Consider the following 20413-nt stretch of genomic DNA (forward strand, 5'->3'; position numbering starts at 1 on the left):
CTTTTTTGTTTTTTTTTACTGGCCTCTAGTTAACTCTTAAAAAGAGGAAACCAGGTGTTAGCTAAACCTAAGATTCATAGACAGAATAATAATCAATGGAGTTTAACTAAACTATATGTGCTTAGCTCTTCTGATGTTTCACATTGGGTAATACAGAACTTATCGAGCTTTTTATGTCTGTATCTTTATGTTTAGTTTTAATGAAGTGGTATAAAGGTATGTAGGTATTTATCTAAGGGAGATATTTTTAGATATAAGACTTTTTTCCCTCATCCTGAAGCACATGGAGCATTGAGAAATAGCACCAGCCTGGTCTTGTGGTGCTACTAAATCTCCAGTTAGTCTCTTTTTTCCTCTTTACCTTTTTTTACTTCTTTGAGCCATTGGTACAGTGATTAATGTTGAAAGTAGAAAAATGAGTGATTCCTACTTTCTTTTTTGGAGTTTTCTGTATTTTTTAAATTAAGAACACTGCCGGGCGTGGTAGCACAGGCACTCGGGAGACTGAGGCAGGAGGACTGCTGCGAGTTCAGGGCCAGCCTGGGCTACAAAATGAGTCCAAGGCCAGCCTGAATTGCACAGCAAAACCCTGTCTCAGGAAAAAAAAAAGATAGATTAAGAACACTATTTACACAAGAGTAACAATATTCCAGTAAATTTTAAGAAAAATTATATACCTTTCCCATCATTATGGGGGGAAAAATGTGCAGAGCAAAAGATAATAAAAAGAGTCTACAATAGTAAATACAAGTGGGTTAAACTCTCCTATTAAAGAAGTCTTTCAGAATGAATCAAAATTTTTACTTTATTTTATTGGGGGTTGGGTGTCTCACTATGCAGTCCAGAATGTCCTTGAACTCACTATTATATTGAGCTTGGTGTGGTGGTGCACACCTGTAATCCCAACACTTGGGAGGCTGAGGCAGGAGGTTCATTCTGAATTCAAGGCCATCCTGAACCGTATAGCAAGACCCTGTCTCAAAAAGACCAAAAAAGAAAGAAAAAAAAAAAACCCTCACTATTATAGCCCAGGCTGGCCTTCAGCTTGCTATAATTGTCCTGACTCAGCCTCCTGAGGGCTGGGATTACAGGCATGTTTCTCAATTCCTAGCTCCAAAAAACTAAAATCCAATATACTGCATTTACAAGGGACTCCCATAACAAAATATTGCAAAGTGTTTGGCAAGTTACATCAGGAATCACAAACAAAATAAGATTCTGGTATTAATATGAAACTGTAGAACTCAGGGTAAGATAGCTAGTAAAACAAAGACAACATTTCATTTTTATAAAGGAGACTCTTCACATTGAAATATATCATCAACCTCAGCTCTCAGAAACACAGAGATTGTATCTATAAAACAAAAACAGTGAAGTATACAGGAGAAGTTTGGCAAAAACTCCATTGTTGTGAGAAAATTTAATATACCATTCTGACTTTGATCAAATATATTAAGAGCCTAGAAACCAAGATAACATAATAAACCTGGGGATTTAGTAGATATACCGGTCTGACAAAGCTTGTGTCCCACAGATCATAAATCACAGACGTTTTCTATAAAGGACCAGTAGTAAATATTTTAGGGTTTGCCAGCCTTATGGTCTCCGAGGCAGCTGTTCGGCTCTGCCGTTAGCACGAGAGCTACCAGGCGGTACGCAGGCAGTGGGCGTGGCCGAGTTTCCACAGAAGTTTATTATAGACACCAAAGTTTAAATGCTTGTAATTTTTCACACATCAGAATTATTCTTTGGGGAAAAATATAAAAGCCATTCTTAGACCATAGACTGTACAGAAACAGGCAGCAGACAGGCTTTGGCCCGCAGCCTGCAGTTTATAGATTCTGGTATAGACAGAGACCTGGCCCATCTAGGAAATCTGTTTCAGGCAAGGGCTCCCATATAATTAGGAACAGTGAAGGAGATGCTGTGCAAGTTCTTTTTATCTCTTTTAGTTTTGTTCGTTGGGGGAGGGGGTTGTTTGTGGGACAGTGGGACAGTGTCTACACTGGCTATGAACTTAATATATAGCCCAGCATGGCCTCAAACTCACAGCCCTCCTGCCTCAGCCCCCTAAATGCTAGGATTACCAGCATGTGCCTCTGCACCCAATAAATTCACTTTTAAATTAAAAAAAAATGTGATGCTAGGCAGTGTTGTACAAGCCTGTAGTCTCAGCTTTAGTAAGAGGATTGCTGGGATCCAGGAGTTCAGGGCCAGCCTGGAAACATAGCAAGATCTTGTCTCCTTTAAAAAAAAAATAGCAACACAATTTTAGAGTATCAAATTTGAGAACAGTAAGTAGACAGCTTTTAGGAAATACAAATTGCTTTAAATTGTCCCAGAAGGAAGAAAACACTTAAAAAATAACAAAACAGTAATTGTGAAAGAATCAATTTATTAAAATATTTTCATAAAAAGGCAGCTGTGCTGGGCATGGTGGCACATGCCTGGGATCCTGGCATTCTGGGAGGCTGAGGCAGGAGGATCTCAAGTTTGGGCCTAGCCTAAGCAGCTTAGCAATTTAGTAAGACCCTGTCTCCAAATAAAAAAGGGCTCCAAATGTAACTCAGTGTAAATGTTCTAGGTTAAATCCCCAGTACTGCACATGCCAAAAAATATTTTAAAAAAGAAAAGTTAAAAATTAGGGGTCCCTAGCCAGTTGTCCAGCTATGGTTGTACACATCTTTAATTCTAGCTACTTGGGAGGCTGAGGTGGGAGGATTCCAAGTTGAAGGCCAGGCTGAGCAATTTAGCAAGACATCAATTCAAATGAAAAAATGAGGGCTGGGATATAGCTCAGTGCTCCATGGGTTTAATTCCCATTGGGGGAGTGGGGGGTGGGATGAGGAATTTCTGCATAGCTCGGTGCCTGATGAGTGGCACACCCAGAGAAGGGATGAGGGTTTCTACCCTCCCCACACACCCTGTGCATCTCTCTGTCTGTACCCTTTATTGTATGCTTTGCAGTAAACGAGTGAGCATGTTTGCAAGGATCCATACTGAAGAACTGAATTGCTACAGGTCCTCTCACTGAGCACCCCAGCCACCTCTGGCCCCCTTCCACAGAATCCTGCTTGCCACAGGCAACCCTGGACACAGGCCGGCTCCCGATGATTGGGAGAACAATAAACAGGCACTGTGTATACCAGAAAGAACAAGATAGCTTTTTCTGTAAGGAAAGATATACAAGATCTGTTTCTAAGTGGGAAGGAAACAACCTGCAGTATTCAGGGTATGATACCGTTATGTAAAAATTTAAAACAGATTTTAAAGTTTAAAAATTAAACTAACATATTGAAAAAGGTAAGTGACCATTTATGCAGGCTTAGGATGGGACAGGCTTCTAAAAGTATATAACATCAAATTTTAGCAACTAAAAGATAGTTTTAACTTTCTAAATGCCAAATACTGTATCCAAAACACCATAACAGATTCAGGTATGGTGTCCACACACTTGTAATCCTAGCACCCTGGAAGGCTGAGACAAAAGATCCCAAGTTTTGTTTTGTTTTGTTTTGTTTATTTTAAAGAGTAGAAGAAGGATAACATAGTAATGGGGGGGCTTACCAAATTACAGACAAAGTGGTAGGAAATTATCAATGGTTATTGTTTTACGTATTGATATCTACAAGATAATTTCTCAGGAAAACAAATAGACAAATAATAGTGAGTTACAGACAAAAGAGGTAAGAGATTATCAATAGTTGTTGTACTATTTGGTATTTTCAAAGTGGCTTCTAAAGAAAATAAATAGAGCTATGCATGAGTGACCAATTGAATAATAATTAACTATTCTCAATGGTGTAGGAAACACATAATAATAAACATACATCCATTTACAAAATAGCATAAGAACAATACAAACATTACAGACTTATGGACAGATTAGTAGGAAAATATCAATGGCTGCTGTAATACATGGTGGTATCTTCAAAGTGGTTTCTCAGGAAGACGGAGATATGCAAGAAGGATCTAACAAGTAGTTACAGCCTAAGGGTTGTGAAAAATAGCATATTACCTCCCCAAGTTTCTTTTGATTTGATTTGTTTTTGTTTTTTGAGCTAGGGTCTTGCCATGTAATTCAGGTTGGTCTTGAACTCACTGTGTAGCCTAAGTTGGATTTGAACTTGTGGTATCCTCCTGCCTGAGCCTCCTGAATGCTAGGATTACAGGCCTGTGCCATCACACCTGGCTGAAAATCCCAAGTTTGAGTCAGGCCACATTCAAGCAATTTAGCAAGACCTTATCTCAGAAAACTAAAAATCTCCAGGCCGAGGGGTTGCATACCTATAATCCCAGCATTTGGGAGGCTGAGACAAAAGGATTGCCACCATTTTGAGGCCAACCTAAGCTACAAAGCATGACCTTGTCTCAGAAACCCTAAAATAAAGCACTGGAAACGAGTGCTTTTGTGCAAAGGCCCTGGGTTCAATCCACAGTACCACTAATAGGAAACAGTAATAATAATAATAATAATAATAATAATAATAGGAATCTGGGAATGTAGCTCACTGGTAGGACATGTGCTGAGCATACAGGAGGCCCTGGATCCAATCCCCAGCATTTAAAAATAGAACACTGTAATGAGCAAAAAAGTAAAGGATCCAAGTACAAGAGCTCCTTGTAGGAATAAAAAAAAAATTGTACTGAGGGGCAGAAGACCTGGTGAGAACCAATGTGAGGTGCCTATAAGATGAGAGGACTGAGAGAGTCTGTGCCCCTGGGGAAGACTGCACATGTGAACACAATTTCTCCCATCCCTATATGTTCATCTCTGTTCAAGTTGATGTTTCTTTTTCTCTCCAAGAGGAGCTCCTTTCCCGCTTCTCTTAAGTCTGTGCTGGCCTGTGACTTGCTTGACCAATGGAATGCAGCAGAAGTGACATTATGTAACTCTTGAGTCTAATCCCTAAGAAGCCTGGCAGCCTCCGCTGTCACCTTTTCCAAAGGATGGTTTGGCCACGTGAGCAATCCTGGGTCAGCCTTCCTAAGGACAAAAGACCAGATGCAGACATATGATTAATCCCTGGGCAAAACCAGCAGAAGGGGAAAAAAAACATTTAATTGAGCTCAGCCAAGATTGCTGGCGCACAGAATTGTGAACAAATGAAATTATTATTTTAATCTCTTTCTCTGCCAAAAAAAGACCCATAAACAAAAATTAAGATGTGAATGACAAAATGAAGAAACATCTCTAGCCACTGTGCAACTCTTAAAATGAGCTTTGTAAAATATGCATAGTGATGACAATGTTCTAAAACTGGATTGTGGTAATGGTTATGCAACTATGTAAATCGCCCCCTCCAAAATCATTGAATTGTATAGTAGATATAGTAGACTATATCTCAGGAAAGCTTTTAAAAATGCACATGACCAAGCACTTTATCAGAGTAGTGTAGTAATAAAAAAATAGCTTGGGTCCCACTCTGGAAAGCTGAGGCAGAAGGATCCAAGTTTGAACCCCAGCCTGAGCAATTTAGTGACTTAGTGAAACTTTGTCATAAAAAAAAAGAGAGGAGGGATGTAATTGGTACCACAAAGAAAGAGTAATAATATGATAATAAAAATGGTCAATTTCTAAACCAGGTATGGTGACGCACACCTGTAATCCCAACACTTGGGAAGCTGAAGCTGGAGGATCGCCAATGAGTTCAAGGCCAGCGTGGACTACAAAGTGAGACCCTGTCTCCAAAAAAAAGTCAGTTTCTAACATTCTAGGAATTAAAATAAGATACCATTTTTTGCCTATGGTATTGGAAAAATTGTTTTGTTGTGCTTGAATTTGCAATTCTCCTGTCTCAGTCTCCCAGAGTGCTGGAATTACAGACCTGCACCACCATGCCTGGCTGATTTGTTTTTAAACTGTAATATACATTTTATTTGTTTTTGTGGTGCTGAGATCAAAGCTAGGTCCTTGAGGATGCTAGGCCAAAGCTGTAACACTGAGCTGCATCCTCAGCCCATGCCATTTAAATTGGAGTATAAACAATAACTGCAGCATATTATGTGAAGGGAAGTAACTTACAAATCATCTCCTCTACTGTGTTGCCAGTTATGTTAAAAATTCCGTATGTAATCAGGCACAGTGGCAAATGCCTATAATTTCAGGCTGAGAAGGAGGATCCAAATTTAAGGCCAGGCTAGGCAATTTAGGAAGATCCTGTCTCAAAATTAAAGGAGAGAGGGGCTAGGAATTTAGTTCAGTGACAGCAGCACCTGCCTGGCAAGCCTGGAGTCCTGAGTTCAATTCCCGGTACCCACCCAAAAAGGGGGGAGCGTGCTAGGGACATAGCTCAGTGGTAAGAGTGCTTGTCTAACATTGGCAAGGCCTGGGTTTGATCCCCAGCATTGCATTAATTAAAAATTAAAAGCGGTCGGGCATGGTAGCATACACCTGTAATCCCAGCAACTGGAAGGCTGAGGCAGGACGATCCCCAGGAGTTCAAGGCCAGCCTGGACTACACAGCAATATCCTATCTCAATACAACCCCCCCCCAAAATTAAAAGCGCTGGGGGTGTAACTCATTGGTAGAGCATTTGACAAGCATCCAAGAGGCCCAGAATTCATTCCTCAGTACTAGGGTGCAGTGGGGGGACTGGGAGGATTTCATACATAAACCTAGAGAGAAGACCATGAGGCAATATACCGAAATGTTATACGTAATAGGGTTACAGATGACTGTCATTGTCTCTGTAACTTTTGATTTTTAATTTTTCATGATTATAGTGTTTCCCTTTTGTAACTTTAGGGGTTCTTTTTGAAATAATAAAAATAATCCAAACACTAAGAACATTTTTATATGAGCATTTTTAAGGTACTTGATACATACTGTAAAACTGCCCTCCAGGTAAATTATACCAGCTACATGCCCACCAGCAATATTCACTTTCATTTTTTTAACTCAGTCTAATTTTGTTTTAGTCTGCTCATATTTCTAATCTTGTTATATCCCTTTTTATTATTTCTTTGGGGTTCCAACACCTCCCAATTTAGTGTTCTCATTGAATTTCATTAGCAGCTGTTTCATTAGTAGCACAGAAGAAAGATTAAAGTGTTAACTAGGATAGACTTTGACAAAAACCCATAAAAATGTATGTTATTATATTTGCATAAATCCTTTTTAATCAAAATTCTCAGGAACCCTTATCTGGTGCCCATCTCAAGGGACAGAACCAGCCACCGATGACATTCTACACCTGGATGCAGGTGTGTGTGCTTTTGTCTCAGTGGAGACAGCGCATCTGGATTGTATCTGGGCTCATGTCATAATAGTCTTTAAAAAGTTTCTGTGTAGCCTCAGATCAATTCACTGCCCTTTGGTTTCACTCTTCAGTGTTCCAGCCTAACATACAAGAGTTTCTCGTTCTCAAAATACTTACCAGAGTAGAAATATTCTAGAACTAATGTGAATGATTTTTTTTTTTTTTTTTACACAAAGTCTCATTATGTATTCCAGGCTGACCTTGAACTCACTGTGTAGCCCAGGCTGGCCTTGAACCCATGGTGATCCTCCCACCTCAGCCTCCGAAGTGCTGGGATTACAGGCATGCACCACCACATCTAACTAGCTTACATGCTTGCTTCCTTCATGCCTCTCTTTTTTTTTTTTTAACTTGAATCCCATTTTAAATGTACTAGAGACATTAGTGAAATACATTTTGGTAAAGATTCTTGTCTCTCTGTCTCTGTTTCCCTCTGTGTCTCTTGTCTTTGTCTCTTTATCTCAGTACTGAGGATTGAATCCAGGGCCACTGAGGATTGAATCCAGGGCCTTTGCACTGAGCTACAGCCCCACCCCTTTTAAATTTTTTTCACCTTGAGATAGGGTCTCACTAAGTAGCTAAGTTGTCCAGGCTGAAGTCAAATTTGTGTTCTTCCTGCCTCAGCCTCCAGAGTGTTAGATTACAGGTTTGTGGTACCACAGCTTTCTTGCTGTCTCCCTTTTCTTAATTTTTTTTTTTGTCTTCTTCCCTTTTTTTTTTTTTTTTTTTTTTTTTTTTTTTTTTGTCTTTTTGAGGCAGAAGCTCGCTATGCAGTTCAGGCTGACCTTGAGCTCACTTTGTAGCCCAGGCTGGTCTTGAACTCACAGCAGTCCTCCTACCTCAGCCTCTGTAGTGCTGGGATTACAGGCATATGCCACCCCACCTAGCTCAAATCTCATTTGTTTTTTGTTTGGTTTTGTTTTGGAATCAAACTCAGGACCTTGGGCTTGCCAACCAAGGCACTGTGCCACTGAGCTATACCCTTGGCCCTTTTTTTTTTGTCCTTTTAAGACAGGGTCTCACTGTGCAGTTCGGGCTGGCCTGGAGCTCACTTTGTAGTCCAGGCTGGTCTTGAACTCAAAGCGATCCTCATGCCTCAGCCTCCCGAGTACCAGGATTACAGATATGGGCCACCATGCCCAGCCTCTCTCCCTTTTTTTAATATAAAATGTCATATATTAAATTTGGTTGATGAGGTACATATATATTCTTGCTTTCTATTATCTCTGCTAATATATGACTAATGCAAAATATTGAGTAATTTTGAAAAATCAATACTTAATTTTGTAGAAGTAATTAGACATTCAGCTCTGACTCGAATACCCACTCAGTTACTGGCCCTGCGTCTCTTAGAGGATAATCTATAAATAATTCACAAAGCTGACATTACTCACTGTATTGCAATCATTTTTTCTGAGAAATTTTAGCAACTGTTCTAATACAGATTGCCAGTTATCAGTAGTTTGGAATGCAAGTCAACTTTTAATTATGCAGAGGCTGATTATTCAGACTACAAATTGTTCGTGCCTTGTACAGCTCCTTCCGCCTGCCTACCTTTTAGCATTTTCTCTGCTCATTAGCACATATTCCAGAAGGTAGACATTGGACAAAGGGGGAGGGGGAGGAAAGGAAACTGAAATCAATTAAGCACTTAGGAAAAGCTCTGATGAAAGATTTTAGTACAGTTTATGGAATTATTGACTAAAATTGATTCATTTGGATTCCTTGTGAATTGTATTTACTTGTTCTATTCTTGTCCCCCATAGCAACAGATAATAGAATTGTCTGCAGAGAGACAACATAATTCGTATATTTAATGTTTTCCTTTATAGAACATTTTCACATGATGGTTCATGATATTTTCTTTATTCATTACATTTGTATCTAGACTACTTATTTCTTTGGTAAACGGTCTGTTGAGATTCTTGGCATATGTACAGTGATACCATAATTATCTGATGGTTTCCAGCTTTCTAGAAAACTAAATGTTTCCCTTTAAATATTAATATCTTTCATATTTCAGTGAGCTTGTTGGAAACATGATTTTCCTCATGCTTAAACCAAGGCTACTGCACATTGAAGACTTGGGGATTATCTATACCATCCGTGCTCCTGTCTGGCTATTACAAAAACTCGTGTGGGAATGCTGTCTGTCTAGGACCTTCTGGTTAGGTGATATGTTGCCAGCATGGTAAAATGCTGAGTGGTATTAGTGTTTTATTTGCTATAAGTCTGTTACTCTTCAGACATTTTACCTCTCCCTCCAGTGTGTCACTTGTCTTTTGCTATTGTTAGATAAACCTGCTTCTTAGCCAGGCATGGTGGCACACACCTGTAATCCCAGCACTTGGGAGGCTGAGGCAGGAGGATCATTGTGAGTTCGAGGCCAGTCTGGGCTACAAAGTGAGCTCAAGGCCAGCCTGAACTGCATAGCAAGACCCTGTCTCAAAAACACACACACACACACACAAAGTAAAAGTAAAAAAAAAACTGCTTCTTAGATTCTCCCCATATTGGCTCTCTGCTTTTGCACATTTGTGGCCTGAGAACCTGCTTAACCAAATCAGTTAGCACTATGTCTAAAATAAGAGCAAATAGGTTGCTATGGTTGGATGTTTAAATGTCTTCCACAGGCCCATATGCTAAAGGCTTGGCCACCAGCCTGTGGCATTACTGGAGGTGGTGGAACCTCTAGGAAGTAAGGCCTAGTAGAAGGAAGTTAGGGACCCTTGAAGGAGACGGATCATAGCCCCTCCCTCTCTCTTTTTGCTTCCCGGCCACCATGAAGTGAGTAGCCTCTTGTGCTACACTTTCCCACCATGATGTGCTGCACCATCACAGGCCTAAAGTGACAAAAACCAAGTAGCCGTGGACTGATACCTCTGGAGCCATGATCCAAAATAAAACTTTTCTCTTTTTAAGTAGATTTTCTCATGTATTTTATCACAGCAATGGAAATCTGACACACAGACATACATGAGTATAAACAATTCAACATAGGAACGTAAGTGTATGAGCTTTGGTGCAGGCCTGCCTCACTGCCTGGAGGCCTTTTTCTTCATTTCTGAGGTTCAATCATGTAGTTAAGTTGCTGGTTAACTGTACTACAGAGACTTTGGGGACTAGGAGATCCTCTTGAATAAAGTTAATATAGAGAATTTACTTCCATGAAAACTACTTTCTGGTTTTCCATAAATGTGGAACAAGGGGTATAATGAAGAAGTAAGCATGAAGATTATTGATTTTTTTTTTATATACCCTTAAGCCAGCTTAAATATATAAAGTTTGATATAATAAGTAGGTCACTTGTTCTATTAACCACCCAGAGACCAGTTAAATAAAAGCACTTGGAATATAAAAGTCTTTGGGAAATAATCTCAACAGGTACTCTGGTTTCTGTGTCCTCATGAACGTTATGAACCTGTCAGGAAAGCTCCCCACTGATAATCCCCTTTTTATTATTTTTTATAAATTCTAATGTTGGGGGGTTTTGTGTGTGTGGTGTCAAGACACAATGGCTAGGTTCCAGGATTCCAGTGGCCTTTTCTTGTGTTCATTCACTTTGCTTCCTAGGGACCAGAGTTTGCCATGAGTCATCTTCCAACTGATTTAGACTGGATCCGGCTGTGGAGGCATGACTCAAATGGGCTTGAGGCCCAGCTGCCCGGCTTAACTTCTGATAAATGGATGTGAAGCCAGGACTGACGTGCCATATTTTTCCTTTTGCCTGTTGCACTTTCAGCATCTAAAGAGAGCATCATTACTGACAGCGGGCAGGTCCGCCTTGCCACAGGCATCTTCCCTGTTGTGAGCCTCCTGAACCACTCCTGCAGCCCCAATACCAGCGTGTCTTTCAATGGCACTGTCGCCACCGTTCGGGCAGCGCAGCCAATTAGAAAAGGGCAGGAGATTCTCCACTGCTATGGTGAGCCAGCCCCTGTCCCACTTTTCTACAGCCAAAAGACGGAGTGGACAGGGAAGAGCAAGCCCCTAGGCCTTCACCTGCCTGGTCTTTGTTACTGGGAAAAGACAGTGCATTTCTAGTCCAAAAAATAAAAGATCTTCTTAACCATAGTAAGAAGCCCTGTTGTGGTTAAACTATCATGTCTGTCGTTGCTTAATCCCTATAAACTTCCTATTCTGAAATGGGCTAAGAGCAACACTCAGCTTCTTTATCTTCCTGTCCCAGCAACTTGGAAGCTTAGTTCAGTGTCCAGTTCCACAAATGTGTAAGTAAAGGTTATCTGTCATGATGAGTAATCGTCCAGACCCTCTGCTGAGCCAAGGGCTCTTAAGTACTGTTTGACTGTCCCTTGCTTTCAGTATTAGCTGAGGGTGATCTCTCTCCAGGGCCACATGAGAGCCGGATGAGTGTTGCTGAAAGGCAGCAGAAGCTGAGGTCTCAGTACTTCTTTGACTGTAGCTGTCCAGCTTGTCATTGTGAGGAGCCCAGAACAGCTACAGGGCCCAGGTGGGAAGCATTCCGCTGTAACAGTTGCAGAGCACTCATGCAGGTAAATCCCTCCTCCCTCTCTTCTCTGCTGTTTCTGGAGAACAGTTTTCCCGCCCAAAGGTCATCGGTCTTCAAGAGGAGCAGCCATCGAGGGCTTATAGGTACAGAGCAGTAGTGTCACTCCCACACATTGGCTGTCCCTCCAAAGAAACCATGGGAAAGGATGGACTTAGTGATGATTCTCTTTCAAATGACAGGAAACCCCACCTAAACTGACAGAAGAGGAAAAAGACTGAAGTTTTTTTGCTTAAGTAATTGAAAAGTTCTAAGTCAGGGCTTTTTCAGACACAGCTTGGGGGCTCAGATAGAGTCTCCAGGACCCCACTTTCCATCTGCCTCTCAGCTCCATTCCTTCTGTGCTAGCCCCATCTCCAGGGAAATGTCCCTCTCATAATGGCAAGATGGCAGCCCGTAGCTCAGCTTCCTTGTCTTCCCTGTGCAAGAGGTTGAAAACTGGTAGCACTCCAACAACAGTCCTACTGTGTGGCATTGACCCAGTGACTGAGGCTGAAAGAAAATCAGCGCCACAGAATTTTCTTCCAGCCATTGGGACCAGAGGCACAGGCCACATTTGAACCACATGGCCACACTGTCAACTACAGAGCACTGACTGTAGAAGGTGAAGGACCTCAAGAAAGTGAGTTTCTGTGGCCGAATGATGGCATAGGTCTTCCAACAACAAAGCGAGTGGCCACCTCAGAAGTTTCTCCTCTACAAGGGCATACAGTGTTTTTTATTTTTTAGGGTAATCATAAGAAGACCGAAGAATTGGTTGTATTGGAAAGCTGAAGTTGCAGACCTGAGGTCAAATCTGAGGAGGCCTCACTTAGCACCTTTTTGTATTGGTTTTCGTACAGCTTTTTTATAACCACTAGAAATGTGTCAGTCATCCAAGGACTGGCCCCAAAGAAAGATAAAAGAGGAGCTGTTGAGATGAAGAACTGTGAATTCTAGCAGTTCTGTTCTGAAAAGTAAATGTTGGGATGGAACCAGCTACTACTTTCATTAGCACTGCTGCTCGCAGACTAACTAACCCAGCCAGGCTTGGGTTTGATATGTTACTGCAAGTCTTTTTCCCCCATCAGGTCAGTGATCCTATAACATAACCATGGCTGGTATTAATAACCAACTCTGGTACAGAAATAAAAACACAACTGACTTCCACAGGGGGACGATGTCCTGAGCTGTGGGAATGGAGCTTGTCCGGAAGCCGTCAGCAGGACCCACCTGGTCTCTCGGTTGCAGAACCTACAGCAGCAGGTTGGGATGGCTTGGAAGCTTCTCAGAAATGGCAAGCTCGGTGAGGCTGGCTCCTTCCTTTGGTCTACTAACCCCTTCGCTTTTTAATATTCTGGTATCAATTTGCATTCAAGAACAGGGCTGGAGGTGTAGTTCAGTGGTAGAGCACTTGCCTATTATGTGTGAGGCCTTGGATTTGACCCCCAGTACTGAGAAAAAAAAAAAAAAAAAAAAAGCTACTCAGTGATTGAAGAATTGAATTTAATTATCCCCATACCAGCCACAAGATGGCTATATAGGCCAGTTAAGAGTAAATCTTACCACTTAGTCTGGTATCCTTGAGAAAAATGCCAGATGAGTTAAGCTATTGTCTTATACATCAGATAGGCAAGTTATGTATTCCTGATGACTGAAGAGTCTGCTCTGACTTCCATGAGTTCTGTGCAACTCCAGAAGTTCTGTATTGTTTATTTTAGCTCCAGGGCTTGAAGACCTAACTTCCTAGGAAGGTTATTCTCTCCTAATCAAAACCTTTTTGTCTATAGTAGAATTAAGAATTCTGCTCTTGAGCTGGGAATATCGTTTAGTGGTAGCCACTTGACTAGCATGAAGCCCTGGTTTCGATCCCCATCATCACACAAGTCTCTTTTCAGAAAAGAAATTGTCAACCAGGCATGGCATTTGGCTGTAATCCCAGCACTTGGGAGGCTGAGGGAGGAGGATCGCCATGAGTTCGAGGCCAGCCTGGGCTCCATAGTGAGTACAAGGCCAGCCTGGACTACAAAGCAAGACCCATCTGAAAACAAAGCAAAAAAAGAGAAAGAAATTGTGACACTCCCCATAGCCCCTGAAAATTAGAGTTTAACATTGCTCTACTTTATGAAAGTTAAACTTTAGCATAGATTTGAAAGATAAGAGAAATAATGGCTGTAAGTGAACTGTAGAATTAGTTGTATTGGAAAGTGGGTGTTGGAAACCAAGGGTAAATGTGGGGGTTCCTCACCTAGCACCTTTTCCTCCTGAAGGAAAAAGATACAGAACAACTTTACTGGAACACTATGGGTTAGTGACAACCCAGGACATGAGGGGGAATTTCTACATCAGCCCAAAATGTGAGACCTGGGTTCTCATGTCCAGGACTGGATTTGTGTCTATACTGAGACGTTTTTCCTTGCAATCTATAGAGCAAGCCATTCTGTGGTTGTTAAGGTGCCGGGAAGATGCTGAGAGCTTCCTGTCAGCAGAGCATGCTGTGGTAGGGGAAATTGAGGATGACCTGGCCCGGGCCTATGCTGCCCTAGGTATGGCACATGCTTCGTTTCCTGCCTTGTGTGTTTTGGTGGCACCCTTGCCTGTTCTGGTTCTCTGTGTTGAAACTGAGGCTACTGTCCGCTCCAGTCACGTTTTGTCACCGGACAATCTATCCAGAATTACCTGAGGAGCCAGGCATGGTGGCGCACGCCTGTAATCCCAGTACTAAGGCAGGAGGATTGTTGTGAGTTCAAGGCCAGCCTGGGCTACAAAGTGAGCTCAAGTCCAGCCTGAACTGCATAGTGAGACCCTGTCTCAAAAAGACAAAAAAAAAAAAAAAAAAAATTACCTAAGATTCTTCTCTGGAATAAGGTTTTTCCTTCCTTCCAGGGGATTGGCAAAAATCAGCTACCCATCTACAGAAGAGTCTCCAAGTGGTTGAGGCTCGCCACGGGCCGTCCAGTGTTGAAACAGGCCATGAGCTCTTCAAACTAGCCCAAGTCTTGTTCAACGGGTGAGTCTTTGCTTGATCCTAGTGCTTTGCCAGGGCACATGCTCTTCTGGTTTGTTATTAGGCATTTCAGTGTATGACTTTTTTCCTGTGGTGCTTTTAAGCTTGTTGAAACTTTTTTATTTCCTCTTTAGGAGAGGTGCCTGCCTTTTGTTTTTGCTGACAAACTTAAAACTATAGCATTGTCTTCTGAGAGATATGGGGAAAGCTCTTAGATCTGAAGTGAGTTTCCCAGGGAAGACTTGCCAAGCAGCCCCACCCGTCAAGTGGCGCAGCCTGCTCTCTCATTCCTCTGTGGTTAATCACACTCCCATGGCCTCAACTCCAGGGTCTCTGCCTTTTCCCTATTCCTTTTAAAGCAGTTGTTTTCAGCCAGGAATGATGTTTGCCCCAGATGACATTTGGCACTGTCGGAACATATTTTTGATTGACACAGCTTGAGGAAGGGGTTCTACTAACATCCAGGGGTGCTGCTAAAGCTCTTAAAATATGCAGTACAGTATCTGACCCATGATATCAGTTGTGTCAAACTTGAAAAACCCCGCCTTAGAGGTTAGAAGCTTGCCAGGCATGGTGGCACACACCCGTGACCTCAGCACTTGCCTGTAATCCCAGCTGAGGCAGGAGGATCGCCATGAGTGTGAGGCCAGCCTAAACTACACAGGGAGACCCTGACTCAAAAACATTTAAAAAAAAAGCTGGGGGCTTTCCTGGGTTCAATCCCCAGCACCACTCAGAAAAATTTAAAAAACAAAGGAAAGAAGAGTAGGTTGATGAGCTGATTGCTGGCCTACTTTCACTTGGTCTTTTGGGGGGCTCTGATTATTTCTGAAGTATTTGTGAATGTAATATCTCAGCTTTGATGAAACTGTCATTGGCGTACATTGAAATGAGAAAGTATTTGAAGCCTAAACCGAAGATAAATAGTGAGTAGACCATTTGGTCAGAGAAAGAAGAAAGGGTACAAAGTTTGGCCAGCAGTAGACATGGTTACCCTAGGGTGAACATCCCTGCGTAAATGTCAGATTGGAGCTTTGAGATTTGCCTGTTTTTCTCAAGATCTTGGAGTCTTTTTACTTTTTAATTTTCGTAATTTTGTTCTCAAGTTCTGTTTTGAAGTGTTTAGGAAAGTGTAAGCTCAGGAGGATATAAACTATCCCAGTTGCCTTTGTGTGCTTCACGGCATCTGAGTAAGGCTTTAGTTAACATTTGTGCGACCAACTGAGTGCCCTGACTCCTCACTTCCTGCCCATGCCAACCAGCTGCCTTCTCCTGCCTCTCTGCCCCTGATGGTACTTGGTACTGGGTGTGCTGGGCCAAGCGTCTACACCTCGGCTCAGAAGTCGTGACCCCGGTCTCCAGCAAGAGAACAGGTGCCGGCTAATGGAGCGGAGCTTCAGCTGCACGTGCAGGACGTGGCAAGCCGCCCCTGCAGGAGTAGAGCCACAGAGGAGTCAAGAAGCCCCTGACCTCCAGCCCTGAGCCCTCCCTGGCTTCCAGACCACTTCCTGCCTCCTAGGATCAGTGATGGAAAAGCCTGGAGGCAGCGAAAGATGACCCAGACCCCAAAGGAGGAAGTGGATATGCAATAGGCCACTCTCAAAGGAGAGAAAGCGTCGGAGGGGAAAAAGCAAAATGAGATGTGTATGGCAGAGCTGAACCTGAGCCCTGAGGAGTAGGCACAGCTCTTCCATGCCTGTAATGCCTCACTTAAAAATGACTTTAAGGGGGTCCCTGTGTTTGTTCCTTTTCAGAGGCAGAAACCCTGCAAGTGCAGTGAATGCAGATGAATCTTTAAGCACAAGGCAGATCACATTCACCATCAGGGTTCACACAGCAGAGAAACCCTATAAGTGTGGCGAGGATGAGAAGACCTTTTGGCACAGAAGCTCTTTAAGCAGGAGGAGTGCAGGAAGGCCTTGAACTACAGCTCCAACCTCATGAAGTACAGAAAACATATAGGTGAGGGCCTTTATGAGTGCAAGAAGTGCAGGAAGCCTTCTCCTGCCGCTCCCATCTCATCAGCCAACTAAAGTTCCACCTGTGGAAGAGGCACCGCGCGGGTAGTGACTTGTGGTGCTCTGATGCACCATGCTTCCCTCATTCATGGAGCCCCCGAGGGTCATGTGCAGTGTGCCAGGTGTGCCTCTGACTGCCCAGACCTGTCGTTACCAGTAAAATCTACCTGTCCGGCATGTGAGCACCTGAGCTGGCTCAGAAGTCTCTGCATCAAGAACATAGTAATAACACAGAAGCTTCCAGGCGCCTCGCAGCTACAGCCGTTTTCTGAGATACTCCATGCTGCTTGGGGCTCAGGACCTGAGACACAAGGACACAAGCCCTGGGACACAGCAGGAGTAGCACCTGCTGTGCTGAGGGCCCAGTGCCTCCTGCTTTGCCTTGGCCCTTCCACCAGCACCTCTAAAGGCTTCAGTCTGTGGACACTTCCCGCCCCCCACCCCGGGTCCCTGAGCCTAGCCCTATGAAGCTGGGTAGCACTGCTCTGTGGCCAACTCAGAGGACCCAAGTGCCCAGTGGATGACGCCAGTTCCCACTCATCATTCAACAGCGGCATCAGTGATTGTCCTGTGTTTTGTTCTCTGGCTTCTGTTCTTAACCAAGGTCTTGCCCCAGATGCACCCATGTCGTGTGCCCTCCTGCCCCAGCTGTCATCTCAGCTGGGCAGCCCCACTCACCTGGATGGTCTCATCAGACACAGGCTCCCTCGGCCCTTGAGCACTGCCGCTGTGGGAGACACCCTGCCCCCAGGTGCTGCTGACAGCACAGTTGGCAGCTTTGACTCCCTTGAGCTCTGACACAGTAGCGACCCTGCCCCACAGTAGCCCTCCACTCAGGCTGCTAGAGCAGATCACCCCAGCAAGAAGCTCCTTGTGAAACATGTCCGAAGGAATGTCAAAGGCAGCAGGAAAGACACCCACATTTCTTCATTCAAGGAAGGAGCAGAGAAGACCAGTGGCCACGTGCAGCTCCTTGGGCAGAGGATGCAACAGAGAGGCTGCTGGGAACTGGCACCCCAAAGAGCTGTCACCCTGGGGTCGTCCTGGCAGCAGGATGGGAAGAGTGCAGCGAGGCCTTTCAAACACAGTGGAGCAACCACAGGCCCCTTCCACTAGTTCCCAAACCCACTTTTGCCAAGTGAGTGGCCGTCCTCACTCACTGTCAGCTGGTGCTGCTGGAGAGCCTTCAGCACTAGCTCCTGACTTCAGTGAGCCCAGCCTGCAGAGGTGGTTAAGAAAACCAGTCAGAGGGGCTGGAGATTTAGCTCAGCAGCAAAGCGCCTGCCTGGCAAGCACAAGGTCATGAGTTTGATTCCGGGTACTGGAAGAAAAACAAAACAAACAAACAAAAAAAGAAAACCAGTCAGTGTCCACAACCTTCTGCACACCTCAGATGTGTTCTAGGGGAAACCTGAGACATGTGCATGGTTCTCACTGCAGGAACATGTTTAACCAAAGCCAGAAACTTTGCATGAGTATGTGGTGTCCACAACGGCCTGGGTAGCACTTCCCCAACCACTGTCCAGCATGCACTGTCCCCAGGGCTTTGTCCTACAGGAAGAGCACTGGCCAGCAGGGCTGTAGCTGGCCCTCACTTACAGAGAGCCATTTGCCAGGGACCAGATACTGAGTGTCCCTTGAATGAACCCTTTGTGACCCTCACTGGCATCTGTCCCTAAAGCCTTACCCCAGTCAGGCAGGAAGGCAGAGACTGTCTCTGGGAAGAAGCAGGAAGTAAGGGGAGGTACTCTGCCTCATGTGAGCAACTTCTGGGGGACACAAATCCAGTTCCATGGTGACAGGGCCCTTGTCTGGCCTCTGTGCTCTTCTGCACTGGGAGGGACAGGGCTGACCAGTGGCTTAGACTTGGCTCAGGCTGAGTCCACTCGTTTCCTGGTACGCCGTAACCCCAGGGTGCACCTGAGCTTCATTTCCAGTGACTTCGTAGGTCCTTCCCAATTTGGGCACCAAGATGTGATTGTTCCTCTTCTGTGAGAGTGAGCTGAGACACCCAGGCATGCTGCAGAGGAAGGCAGGCCTGGAGCAGGGTTCTGGCCCGAGGTGCTCATGCTCCGCATCTTCTGAGGAGACTCAGAGGAGGATGGGGTTGGCCCAGAGCTGGTGTGGACATGGACTCAACCCCCAGCTGTGGGGCATCAGTGTGCGCCTGCGGAACCTGCTGCCTTGGGAGTGCGCACTTTCCTGGCTCTCTCCTCATCTCCAGCTGCACGGTCAGCACCCTGAGGACAACCAGCTTGCCCTCACCTTGATCAAAGCCTTGCTGTACTGATACCCTGGTTGGTGCTGCTGCCCTGCAGATAGCTCCAAGGAAGGGACTCCAGAACCTACAGATTTCCTGGTGCCCCTGGGCCTGGCTGCCTGCCCACACTTCACCTCAGCCTTCTCAAGGGCGCTCTGGTCTTATTGTTTGCACCTCTCTGCTTCCTATGGATCTGGCTTCTGGAGCAGTTGAGCCTCTCCCGGGACGTGTGTGCTGCCCTTGTGTGTGAACCCCAGCGATGTGTGCATCAGAAATGACCAGCAATGGGGGCATCAGAAATGGCAGCCATGGTTGTGGTCTCTTGTGTGGCAGGTACATCCTAGTCTGGAGTTTCACAGTGAGGTTGTATTGTCCAAAGATTTAATTTTCCAACTAGCTAAAGTTGTTAAATTTTTCCTTTTGTATAATATCCATAGTACTTAGTAGCATCAACACCTGGACAAACATCCCATTTGCTTTTGGAATTGGAGGGGCCCAGGGAATTGGAGACACTTTGTGTGTGGTTCCCTCATCATGTGGCTTGCTGTGCAGGTCCCCACCGTTGCCTCTGGTGGCCCACAGTGCTTGTTACCAGACACTGCCTCTTCCTGCTGCTTGTGAATATCTATTTTCTCATAGAGTAAACATCTCTTTCTTTAAAAAATAATAATAATAATAATAAACAACTTCCCTCTCTTGGCTCAGGTTTGCGGTACCCGAAGCTCTGAATGCCATACAGAGGGCAGAAGAGGTCCTGTTGGTGCACGGTGGCCCTCAGAGCGGTGAGATCCAGGAGCTCCAGAAGATGAGGTCCTGTTTACTGGACTTGCCACCCATCCCCAAGGGGGCCCAAGGGATTCTAGCCCATGGAAAGGAGACATGACAGATGGTTAAAGAGGTCCTGTTGCTACTGAGCTGTCATCAGAAAAGACAGGACTTGTCCAAAGGTCCCAGCCCTAGGGTATAAGCAGGAAGGACTCAGAAAATACCACAATTGGAAAGAGACACACACTTACTTTGATGGATATTTCTTGAACTAGTTAATTCCCCTCCAATAAAAACTCCCAGTTCCCAGAAAGACTGACAACTAGTATCTGGAGAGTTCAGGTCTTTTAAAGGGATTGTAGCTGATCTGTAGGCATCTGTATGTTAGCGGGGTTTTGGCCGGATTCCATCTCGCTAAGCAATGTGAGTTTGTCTCCCTGGAACATTCCTATGGTTTCACATAGTAATGAAATGTTTCGTACCACTCCAGTGGGAACTTAGTAGTTGTATTGTAATTGAAAAATGATTATAAAACAAGAAATCAGTGCAGCTCCTTACCACCAGAGAAACACTTCTACTTAGAGTATCTAGCT

The 20413-nt window shown here is 44.2% G+C and overlaps 1 protein-coding gene across 2 annotated transcripts in view; it reads left to right on the forward strand.

The window, feature by feature from the left end:
• The window catches only part of Smyd4 (SET and MYND domain containing 4), a 50707-nt gene extending 30398 nt beyond the window's left edge, over positions 1-20309 (forward strand). For both annotated transcript variants that reach the window (XM_005402603.2, XM_013503458.1), the window contains 6 exons: positions 11006-11188; positions 11614-11777; positions 12944-13076; positions 14200-14316; positions 14657-14780; positions 19761-20309. In XM_005402603.2, coding sequence (XP_005402660.1) covers positions 11006-11188; positions 11614-11777; positions 12944-13076; positions 14200-14316; positions 14657-14780; positions 19761-19938 — 899 coding nt within the window. In that variant the 3' untranslated portion in view covers positions 19939-20309. The remainder of the gene's footprint in view (positions 1-11005; positions 11189-11613; positions 11778-12943; positions 13077-14199; positions 14317-14656; positions 14781-19760) is intronic.
• The last annotated feature ends 104 nt before the right edge of the window (positions 20310-20413 follow it).

This window comes from Chinchilla lanigera, unplaced genomic scaffold (genome assembly GCF_000276665.1).
Source record: "Chinchilla lanigera isolate Chin_1 unplaced genomic scaffold, ChiLan1.0 scaffold00080, whole genome shotgun sequence".
Lineage (NCBI taxonomy): Eukaryota > Metazoa > Chordata > Mammalia > Rodentia > Chinchillidae > Chinchilla > Chinchilla lanigera.